Genomic DNA, 12353 nt, shown 5'->3' on the forward strand with positions numbered 1-12353 from the left:
TGCGAGCCACCGTCCCCGGCCTATTATTATTATTATTATTATTGAAAGTACTACATAATGATCTACACAGATTTTTAAAAACATTTTTCAGATCCATGATCTCATTTAATTCTCACTAACACCCTTTTAGGTATTATTATTACTCCTATTTTACAAATGAGGAAACTGAAGCTCAGAAGAAAAGAACTAACTTGCCAAGGTCATGTGCTAGGTCAGCAGAAGAGCCTATCTCACTCTCACAATGGGGGAAGCCAGTTCTGGCTCAGGTGTCACATAACTCCTACCTATCAGTGCCTAATTCTGGACACACGAGTATTTTCTGTCCACGTTATTGACAGCCTGGCAGACAAAACCCCCTGCAGCATTTGTCTGTCAGCAGTTCCCCAGCTGACCCATCCCCTGGCTTCACTCTCTTAAAATACAACCTAGCCAATATACTTGAAAGAATATTTGTCTGATGACTTCTAAATGCTTAGAGTCTGAGGTTTCTTAGGTCTTAGTGAGGCTTAGCAAGGACAGAGAGGCTCTCTTGGAGGTAAGGGCATGATTAAGAGTACAGGTTTTGGAGAGAGGTGGACTCTGGGATCTGCCACCAACTCATCACTTAGCCTTAACAATTCACTTTGGTTCTCAGAACCTCAGTTTCCTCATCTGTAAAACGAGGCAGTTGAACAGTATTGACCTCAGAGAGCTTATTATGAGAATTCAATGAGATCCTGTTTGTACAGAGCTTAGCACAAGGTGTGGCACTAGTAAGTGTACATTAAGGACTATTAATGCTATATTAACATTGCAATAACTGTTAGTATAGTGGCCCCTCAATGATCTGAAAATCACTTACCTAACATCTTCACTTGAGAAATAGGAAGAAAGCAAAAAATGCCTCTAAGCAGTTAAAAAGGATACCATAAAATTCCGTAGTCAAAGCTTATGCATTTACTCATTCAAGAGGCCCTCACACTCTTCAGACCCAATCATAACAATCTGGATCATTTGCTTTCCCAAACAATGGCAAATCAGAAGGGAGGCATGGGCATGGGGGTGGAGGATTCCAAATTCAAGCACACCAACAACAGTCAAAAGTAAAAGCTGAGAATTGGGAAACAGACAAGAAAACTATGAAGAAAATGAATGAGAGGCCAGGTGTGGTAGCTCACACCTGTAATCCCAGCACTTTGGGAGGCCGAGGTGGGCAGATCATGAGGTCAGGAGTTCGAGACCAGCCTGGCCAACATGGTGAAACCCTGTCTCTACTAAAAGTACAAAAATTACCCGGCTGTGGTGGCATATGCCTGAAATCCCAGCTATTCAGGAGGCTGAGGCAGGAGAATCGCTTGAACCCGGGAGGTCGAGGTTGCAGTAGGCCGAGATTGTACCAATGCACTCCAGTCTGAGCGACAGAGTGAGACTCCGTCTCAAAAAAAAAAAAAAAAAGGAAATGACTAAGAACTTAAAGCCTAGCAGTCAGAGCTATCAGAGCTATTAATGCAGGCAAACAGCCTCGCATGCCTCTCTAAACCCAGGTAGCACTACTGTATTACAGCAAGCTGCAATTGTGACAGTCATAATGACAACCTTCAGTCAATAAGAAAAAGTTAAATCATAGTCAGCATTTCTTATTTAAGAAGGAAACCTTAAAATAATTTTGGCATGTAAAGGTATAAGTTTCTATTCCTAGAAAAATCCCTTTATTCTCTAATGATGGCTGGCAAGAAAAGAAGTTGCTAAACCTATGAATGCTGAAACTAAAGCAGGATCCTCCTGCTACCTTTTCACACCCTTACTTGGTTGAGCCGTAGAGCTCCCAGGCTTTGGCAATTCCCAGGGCCAGTCCCTTGCTGGGATTATTAGAGAGGATCTTGCCAGCTTCTTTGGTTTTACTCAGGACACTGAGAACATGTCTGTTGGAAGAGAGATGGCTGTTCAGTAATTGCATGGACCTGGAAGCCCCCTCTGTCCATGACCTCATAGATATAGCAACATGACTCTGAGAATCAGCTGAGCACTGAAAAGCATGCTCCCATCACATTCCTGGAGGATCCACTTCAGGTTGGAATATGCTGGGCTGCCCTAACCCTGGCCCCTGGTATACATGCCTAGAGGAGACCTGGGAGCCTCTGTCCCCACCCCAACCTACCCCAGCCTCCCATTGAGCTGGAATCCCTTACTCTGGGCCTCCAGGTGCTGTCTGGAATCCTGCTGCAGACCATCTAAAATCATTGCAACCTGGAGCATCACTGCTGTCTAGAAATGGATACTACTAGGCCCAGCCCCCAGACAGAAGTCCCTGCATTCCTCTCTCTGGGGCTCTCAAGATATTGTTCCTTCTGCTTGTACAATGTAGGGACAGGACTAGATGAGCCATGAGGTCCCTTTTCTCCCTGACATACCAAGGATCTGATTACAAGAGGAAACTGCTGTGGGGATGGCCAGGGATAACATGTGACCCAGGGCCCAGGAAAGCACAGTCATAGCTGGAGTTCCCCGGCCTAGCCAGTGACTGTACACCCACCAGCATGTCACCCCACAGGTATGCCTAGGGCTGCCCAGGGGACCCACCGGTGCACAGCTGGGGTCCGGGAGGCCAGGCCCCCAAAACTGGCAGAGATGGTGTTGATTTCGATCTGTTTCAGGGCTGGGGAGCCATCTGTGCTTCGCTGGAACATGTAGTCTGAGCGATTCAGGCCCAGGAACACGGTCTGTGGGGAAAACTGGAAGCTGACAGTATCTGCCCAGGGACTGACTCTGAGGACCTAGCCACAGAGCACACAGGTACCATGAACTCTACGTAGAGATTAGAGGTACCAGCAAACACTCCCAAGCCCAGTGGGATCATTCTTCTGGTCATCCTCGAATTGGTCACTGGGATAAACCCAGTGGGGACCAGTGAGAGGCAGATTCCCATGGGCTGAGGGCCTGGACCAAATTCTTCTAGCAAAACAGAAAACAAACAGAGATGGGAGGGGCAGCTTCCAGACTGGAATAAGGCTGAGAATGGTTACCTGGGCAATGCCCTCTTTTAGGACTTGCTTGTGGATGTCAAAGAGACGAGCGGTAAAGTCATCCTGTTTGATGGTGCTGGAGGAAGGAACAGAGAACATTTTGCAGGTTTAATTGGCCTAAAATTTCAAGAAGTCCCATCCCCACTCATTGACTCCTGAATCCTCTCTGAGTCTACTGACCAAAACTTGAATGTCTGCCCCAATCTGGTAAAGAACAGTGGCTAAGAATCCAGCTCCAGACCTGGGTTCAAATCCCAGCTCTACCACTCACTAGTAGGCAACCTCAGGGAATCATTTCACCTCTCCATGTCTCAGTTTGCTGATATATAAAATGGAGAAGGATATAATTAAATTTATATCATGGGATTGCGGTAAAAAGTCAGTAAGATATTACATTCAAAGAATTGAACATACTGCTCCGAAGAAGAGCTAAAAAACGACATGATATACCTATTCTACTTGAATAGCTCTGATGGTTGGCAAGCCTTCTGGTTGACCTAATACTAACTCTTCACAGCTTTTCCTACACTCTGTGACCTCCCACGGTGAGCCTTCTCCTCCTCCGCCATGGCAGCCGTCAGAGATTAGAAGACAGCAGTTATGCCCTGTGCACCAATAAGATTTTTCTGACCCAAGCTAAATATCCTAGGTTTTTTTTTTTTTTTTCTTCAACTAGTCCTCATATGATGTGATTTCCTCAGGGAAGCCTTCCCTATCTGAGTCAGATCCCCCTGCTATGTGTTCTCATAGAACTAAAAACCACTCCTTTATAGCACTGACTGCAGGTGCAATTTTACATTTTCTTTGTGTGATGATTAGTGTCATCTCTCCTGTTTGACTATAAGCCTCATAAAGGTAGTGGCTGTGTCTATGCAGGCTCATTGTCATAGGCCAGTATACTGCTGTGACATGTGACATGTGTTAGGGGCCTATCCAGTATGGTTTTCTGGAGCCTCAACAAGAGCCACAGTAAGAAGGAATCCACAGGTAATTAACATCACACTTACTGCCCTTTGAGATTCAGGGTGGATTCTGCATACCTGCTCAAGCCTGGCTCACCTTGTTACAGAAATGTCACAGGAGACCAGTGGGGGAAGCCAAGTAGCCCAGGCCTGCCCTGAAGTTCCTCTGCTCCCCAGCCAGCTCTCTCCCACTGGTGAGCTCCCTCATGCCAGCCCTTGGTTAGGAGGAGAGTCCCAGCTGGGCTTCAGCCTCCAAGGAAGTTGGGACACACTTTCCTTTTTCTGAAGTGGTGCTCCCCTTCATGTGCTGTAGGGGCTCTTCTCCCTTAGGAACTAGGGTTTGTATGTGTATGAGAGGAGAGAGGAACAGAGAAGGCAGGGGTTGCAAAGATGAGCTGCAAGTCTCCTTCATAAATGCATCATTAGGGTAAAGGTCATAAGCCAGGCTGCTCACGTTTCCCACAATCCAGGATCGCAGGTACAAAGCTGGGCCCATTCCAAGAAACAGCTCAGGGGCAAGGTGGTGGGCAGATTCATACATTCATGACTCATTGGGTTTTTGGCTACAAGTCAATGGTTTCCAAGCTTCTTACCATTATAAGCCCTTCTCATATTCACCCACACATTTAAAAAAAATTTTGTCTCTAACAAAAGTCTAGTTTCTGTTGAAAAATTAATCAAAGACATGCCATTACAGGTTGGATATTCCTTATCCAAAATGCTTGGGACCAGCAGTCTTTCGGATTTTGGAAGATTTGCATACACGTAATGAGACATCTTGGGGATGGGACTCAAGTCTAAACACAAAATTCATGTGTTTCATATACACCTTATATGCATAGCCTGAAGATTATTTTACACAATATTTTAATTAATTTTGTGCATGAAACAAACTTGACTGTATTTTGACTGCACCTGTCACATGGCATCAGGTGTAGCGTTTTCTACTGGTAGAGTCACCTGGTGTTCAACAAGTTTTGAATTTTGGAGCACTTCAGCTTTTGGATTTTTGGATTAGGGATGCTCAACCTGTACAATATATATATATATATATATATATATATATATATATATATATATCTAGCATGTATATGTACATACATAATGTAGATATTTAATTCTACAATGAATATATATACATATATATGTATTATTATTATTATTTTTTGAGATGGAGTCTCGCTCTGTTGCCCAGGCTGGAGTACAGTGTCGTGATCTTGGCTCACTGCAGCCTCTGCCTTCTGGGTTTAAGCAATTCTCCTGCCTCAGCCTCCCAAGTACCTGGGATTATAGGCGCCCGCCACCACATCCAGCTAATTTTTTTGTATTTTTAGTAGAGACAGGGTTTCATCATGTTGGCCAGGCTGGTCTCGAACTCCTGACTTCAAGTGACCCACCCACCTCGGCCTCCCAAAGTGCTGGGATTACAGGCGTTAGCCACCGCGCCTAGCCTATATATATATTTAATTCTAAAATAAACAAAGAAATTTTTAAAAATCGCCCCAGAATCTGAAGAAAAAAGAAAGATCAAGGGAAAGAGACAGAGAAGGGTGGATGGGCTGAACCATTTCAGAGGTTGCTTCCTCATACCCTGAGTGTGGCCCAGTCTGTACCCCATCCCATCCAAAGATGAGAGAAAGGGTCGCTGCTTAGGAGAAGTAGAAAATCTGACTTTAACCCAATAACCTTCCCTACCTCTGTTCTCCTCCAAAACTAGGCTGACTTTCCCTAATTCCAAATGGAAATATCAGTCTTCAAAGTAGCGTGTCACGGATTACAGAATGTGAACAATGAAAGGGATCTTGGATTTAAGTCAATCTCTTCATATTTCAGATGAAGAAATCTTAGGCCCAGAGGAGGAATGGGAGTGGCTTGAGGCCACAAAAATAACTGGTTGAGCCAGGATTAGAAGCCAGCTTTCCTGACCCCTATGACTTTTTGTTCTTTGGGGATACCTTTCCTCTATCCCACCAAGTCAGCTGACACAGTAACACCTCACGGCTCTGCAATCTTCCAGTTCCTTGGTTCTGGCAGCTCCTGGCCCCCCATGCTTCACTGCCCCCTACCTGGAAAGAGTTTGCTCGAGGAAGGCAGCGTTCTGGCTGACAGCATCCACTAGCAGGTTGAAGTCCATCTGCACAGCATAGGCTTGCTCCAGCAGGGCACTGGGGACCAGTGAGGGGAAGAGCGTGAATGGGGCATAGCTCACCACCTGTGATCAAGAAGAGTGAATGGGACAGGGCAGGGCACCTGTGAACAGGCTGTCTTCCTGCAAATGGAATCCCGTGGAAAGTCTGGCCTACATTTACTGAGGACACACCAACTGCAGATTAGTGGTTACCTCGGGAGGAGTGGAAGGGGGAGAGGGGAACACAGAGAGCTTCCAGATTCTGTGATAGTTTATCTCCACATATTAGAGAGATAGAAGCAAAAAAGCAAAAAGCAAATAACAAAAAGAAACCCACAAGTTATTGAGCACCTACTATGTGCAAGGTATATTATTTTAAATACTTTACACAGATTCATCATTTAGCCCTGTGAGGAAGATACTATTATTATCCACACTTCACAGAGAAGGGACCTGAGACAGAGAGGTTAACGGATCCAAAATTATATTCAGCTAGTAACTGGTGCTGGGATTTGAACCAGGATGGTTAACAGATCCAAAATTTTATTCAGCTAGTAACTGGGGGTGCTGGGATTTGAACCAGGATGGTTAACAGATCCAAAATTTTATTCAGCTAGTAACTGGGGGTGCTGGGATTTGAACCAGGATGGTTAACAGATCCAAAATTTTATTCAGCTAGTAACTGGGGGTGCTGGGATTTGAACCAGGATGGTTACTAAACACAACACACACACACACACACACACACACACACACACACACACACGTACATATACGGAAGCCTGCTCCTTGCTGGTTGATGTTCAAGCCCAGTTCACACTCCAGTCTCCTTGACTTGTATTATGAAGCATTCCTGAGTTTAACTTTTGAGTTTATATCAGTTTGTCATTATGATGGTATAAGTTTATGGTGTTAGAACTTGGTATTTATATATTTATTTTTAAAGTACTATTTTTTTTCTTTTCTGAGGTGGAGTCTCACTCTGTTGCCCAGGCTGGAGTGCAGTGGTACAATCTTGGCTCACTGCAACCTCCACCTCCTAGGTTCAAGCAATTCTCCTGCCTCAGCCTCCCAAGTAGCTGAGACTACAGGTGTGTGCCACCACACCCAGGTATTTTTTGTATTTTTAGTAGAGATGGGGTTTCACCGTGTTGTTCAGGCTGGTCTCGAACTCCTGACCTCAAGTGATCCACCTGCCTCCACCTCCCAAAGTGTTGGGATTATAGGCATGAGCCACCATGCCCAGCCAAAATATATATATATATTTTTAACAGATAATACAAATACATGATACAAACTTCAAAAGAGACATAAGAATACATAGTGAGAAGTATGTCTCACTCTCATTCCAGTCTCCTGGGAAAAAGACTGGGCCCCAGACACCCAGTTCTCCTCCCCAAAGGCAAATGACAGACTAGTGTCTCACATATCCTTCTAGTCATCTTTGTATTGATATATATGTATACATATATATTTTCTCTTTTTTTCACCCCCACAGCAAACTACACTATATTGTGCTTTTAAAATATTTCCTTATATGTTCAAATAGAGCATTTTCATGATTTTTAATTGCTGCACAGTATTCTACTCTTTGGATATACCATAATTTATTGAATATAGTATATAGTTGGTTTCTTTATTTTCCCATTACCATTAATGTTTCAATTGGTATCCTACAATATACATTCTAGATATTTTTGTATATGAGAAAGTCCATATATTCTAAATTTCTAAAAGTAAAAATATCAAGTAATTCAGGCAAATCTATTTTAAATTTTGGTAGATAATTCCTAAATTACCCTTCTCAGCATCTTTTTTTTTTTTTTTTTGGGAATGGGGTCTTACTATGTTGCCCAGACTGGAATACAGTGGCTATTCATAGGTGCCATCATAGTGCACTATAGCCTCAAACTCCTGTGCTCAAGCAATCCTCCTGCCTCAGCCTCCCAAGTAGCTGAGACTACAGGTGTGTACCACTGCCCTGACCTCAGCATCTAAGACAAAACTGAGGAAGGCTATTTGTGAGAATAAGGTTTATTCGGCCTGAAGCCTTTATGAGTTAGAATGGGAATGACTGCAGATTACATAAGGGGTGACCTAATACCCTGAGTAGCTATGTGATGACTACAGGAGCAATTTCCTTGGCTTTAACACAGAAAGCTCTGCTGCCCCCAACAAGTCTAATCTTGGCCTGAAAAACTCAGAGTTTTTCTGCTAAGACATCCCTCTGCCTCTGTCCCAGGACTCATTATGCCCTCCTGAATTTAGGATCAATAGTATACAGCTGTTCTCTGTTATCTACAGGCTAAAGGCTGAAACACACAATCTTCTCACTTTTGATAGAGACAATAACACAAAATAACATTACTAGCAGGGTGCAGTGGCTCACGCCTCTAATCCCAGCACTTTGGGAGGCCGAGGCGGGCAGATCACAAGATCAAGAGATCGAGACCTTCCCGGCCAGCATGGTGAAACCCCATCTCTACTAAAAATACAAAAATTAGCTGGGTGTGGTGGCGCATGCCTGTAGTCCCAGCTGCTCTGGAGGCTGAGGCAGGAGGATCACTTGAACCCAGGAGGCGGAGGTTGCAGTGAACTGAGATCGTGCCACTGCACTCCAGCCTGGCGACAGAGTGAGACTCTGTCTCAAAAAAAAAAAAAAAAAGAAACATTATTCTACTGTTTTAAAAAAACTATAGCACGTGCATGACAAAATTTTGCTTTGTAGCCAGGGAAGCAACAGCAAGTGACAGGAACTGTGGCAAAAATAAGAACTTGCATCTTCTCTAAAGGGGGCAGCCAAAACTCTGCCCTAGCCAATTGTTGTCATGCAGGAAAGTAGGCCAGAGTTGCCAGATGATACAATTTTTCCAAACAAGTTGGGTTGCTAGATGTTTTTTTTATTTCATGATTTTTTTTTTTTTTTAAATGTTGGCTCTGACATTTTAAAAATATTCTAGTGAAAAAAACTGTTAACAATGCTTGCCCCTGGTCAGGGAAACACTGGCTGGAGGAAGGGGACTTACTCTGAATTTTGCACCCTGTTCCAATGCATTTGAATGTATTACTTATTGTAAAAAACAAATTAACTCCCCAAACACTACAGGAGCCAAATATTCAGGCTGGATATGGCTAGTTTGCAGCTCTAATCTACAGGATAAAGTTCACACTCCTCCTTCACCCAGTAGCTAAGGCCCCTTGGCTGTCTGATGCTGGCCTGCCTTCTTTCCCACTATATCCACTTATGCGCCCCGCATTTCAGCTGCATTCTCTTGAACACTTTTTTTTTTTTTGGCTTTTCCTACTTTTAGGTCCTTGCTATGCAGTTCCTTTTCCCTGTTTGTCTTTTAAGGTCTAGTTCAAATACCACCCCTCAACTCAATCATCTAATCATAATGAATTACTCTTTTTTCCAGCTGTCCTATATAGTATCTCAGGAAAGGAAAAAAAGCATGGATGTTCAGAGCATGGACTCAGGATCCAAATTCCTTGGGTTTACATCCTGGCTCTGCCAATTATTTTACCATTTAAATGACTTCAGGTAGGTTACTTAGCCTCTCTGGGGTTCGGTTTCCTTACCTCTGTTGTGGTGAGGAGTCAGTGATTCCAAAGTGTTTAGAATAATGCCTGGCACATAGTAAATACTCAATAAATGATAGTTAACATTGTGTAGCAGACTGCCTGTGTTTCCTCATAGAGCTGACATTATTTCATTTTGTTTAGTGGTATGTTCTCTAACTAGTCCAGGAGCTCCAGAGGCTAGGACTCTGGCTGACTCACTCTTTGTCCTCAGTGCCTAGAATGGCATAGCCTACAGCAGGCATTTAGTAAAGATTTGGAGTAAAATCTCACACACACACACACACACACACACACACACACACACACGTACATTTTCTGACTTTTTTTCTGGATTACAAATCTCACTGTGGATTGTGTCTTTTCTAGGCTCCATTAACTCCCAGAAAGACCAATCTTCACATGGTACCTATTGATTAGCAGAAGAAACAAAAGCTTGGAAGGGAAAATGCTTCATCTTAGATTCATACAAGTAATTCACAAAATCTAGGTTCACAGCCCAAGCAATTCTACTCCATACCGTCAGCCTGCCTTAGGTGACAGACATTGTCATTTACTCGGGCCTTAGCAAACAATTACTGAGTGTGGACTCCACCAGGCCTGTATTAGGTTCTGGGCACACAGAGACAAAAAAGAAGGGGGCTGGTTAAAAAAAGAAAAGATGTTGGCCGGGCGCGGTGGCTCAAGCCTGTAATCCCAGCACTTTGGGAGGCTGAGACGGGCGGATCACGAGGTCAGGAGATCGAGACCATCCTGGCTAACACGGTGAAACCCCGTCTCTACTAAAAATACAAAAACTAGCTGGGCGAGGTGGCGGGCGCCTGTAGTCCCAGTTACTCGGGAGGCTGAGGCAGGAGAATGGCGTAAACCCAGGAGGCGGAGCTTGCAGTGAGCTGAGATCTGGCCACTGCACTCCAGTCTGGGCGACAGAGCGAGACTCTGCCTCAAAAAAAAAAAAAAAAAAAAAAAAAAGAAAAGATGTTGGTAGCTCTTTAGTCACCAATATGATCTTAAGGTGTACTGTTAAGTTTTTAAAAAAAAAAAAGTGGGCAAAAGGAGGCTGGGCACGCTGGCTCACACCTATAATCCCAGCAATTTTGCAGGGGCAGAGGCCAGTGGATCAGTTGAAGTCAGGAGTTTGAGACCAGCCTGGACAACATGGTGAAACCCCGTCTCTACCAAAAATACAAAAAAAAAAAAAAAAAAATTAGTCAGGCATGGTGGCACATGCCTGTAGTCCCAGCTACTTGGGAGGCTGAGGTGGGAGAATTGCTTGAACCCAGGAGGCGGAGGTTGCAGTGAGCCGAGATTGTGCCATTACGCTCTACGCTCCAGCCTGGGCAACAGAGCAAAGCCCCAAGGAATATATTTACTTGTTACTAGTTACCTGTTACGAATCAGTCATCTGAAGAGATCAACAAGAAACCAAAACACAGGCTGCATTAGGGTAAACTCTTGTACCCTTTGAATTTGAACCATGAAAATGTCTTGCCTAGTCAGCACATTAAAAAAGCTTTATTTTTTCCCCCCTAAGGATGAGATTTTAAAAAGGTGTGGTTTGGACTCAGCAGTTCTACTTTTACGTATTGACCCCAGAGAAACACTCACAAAGGTGCCCCAATAGACATACACATGGATGTTCCCTATAATGCTATTTATGGTCATAAAATCATGAGAGAAATCACCTAAATAGACATGAGTAGAGGGAAGCTAAACTGTGATATACCCACATCTGGAATACTATGCCTCAGATTGAAGTTGACCCTAATGGAAGGCATTAGAAAGTTCTAAGACAGACTATTAAATAAAAAACCAAAAATATATCATAGAATAATATAATTTATTCTATGATAGATATCAAATAATATTTGATAATTATCAAATAATAGTTTGTTTTTTTAAAAAGACATATTTCTCTATACACATATCTACATATATAAATGCACAGAGAAAGGCTTGAAAAGATATATCACAAACCAGTTACAGAGAAGGTAGAGTGATTATGGGATCTTCAGTCATAGCTCACTGGGCAAAGTGCTTCACACGAATCACCCTCTAATTCTCTTACCAAACCAGTGAGGTAGGTCCTATTATTATCCCATTTTTACACCTGAAGAAACTGCAACTGAGAGTAATTTGCCTAAGTCACACTTCAAACCCCATATTTAAATTTGATTACTACAGCATGCTGCTTTTTTACTTTCTACTTCTACAGATCAATTTCAGTTACTGAAAAAAATAAGGCAAAAGAGATACGGTCCCTGATGCAAAGGAAAGACCCTCAGCCTGGCTGGGGCCAGACAGTGGGCCATGGTGAATGCTGTGGGGAGGAGCTAGGGGCTTACCTCTGAGGAAGTGGGCTCCTGTGAGGTCCTCAGCAACACTCCCTCAGCCAGGGCGCGGTCCACGGCCTGCCGTGCCAGCTCCTCTAGCTGCTGTTCATCCTGCAAGAGGCTCCCCCAGTTGGTGGCCATCCCAACACCTGCAAAAGATGGAGAGAAGAGAGTTGGTGACAGATGGCCTGAAGCCCAGCAACCACGGAAACTGGCTGGTGGCCACCCCCAACACAGCAGGACCCTGACCTCTGTTGGAAGGGAACAGCATGGTATACAGGAATGAACACTGGCTGGTTCTAGCTCTTAACAACTTCCATGTGCACGAAATAGAAAGCCTGACAAAGCA

General features: G+C 43.8%; 1 protein-coding gene across 4 annotated transcripts in view; it reads right to left on the reverse strand.

Moving 5' to 3' along the window:
* The window catches only part of GSS (glutathione synthetase), a 28206-nt gene that overhangs the window by 12190 nt on the left and 3663 nt on the right, over positions 1-12353 (reverse strand). For 3 of the 4 annotated variants that reach the window (XM_010386519.1, XM_030915192.1, XM_030915193.1), the window contains exons 2-6: positions 12017-12153; positions 6031-6176; positions 3003-3078; positions 2560-2699; positions 1785-1901 (exon numbers count right to left, since the gene is read on the reverse strand). In XM_010386519.1, the coding sequence (XP_010384821.1) occupies positions 1785-1901; positions 2560-2699; positions 3003-3078; positions 6031-6176; positions 12017-12145 (608 nt within the window). In that variant the 5' untranslated portion in view covers positions 12146-12153. The remainder of the gene's footprint in view (positions 1-1784; positions 1902-2559; positions 2700-3002; positions 3079-6030; positions 6177-12016; positions 12154-12353) is intronic. The other variant, XM_030915194.1, reaches the window with a different exon arrangement.

Source organism: Rhinopithecus roxellana, chromosome 13 (genome assembly GCF_007565055.1).
Source record: "Rhinopithecus roxellana isolate Shanxi Qingling chromosome 13, ASM756505v1, whole genome shotgun sequence".
NCBI lineage: Eukaryota > Metazoa > Chordata > Mammalia > Primates > Cercopithecidae > Rhinopithecus > Rhinopithecus roxellana.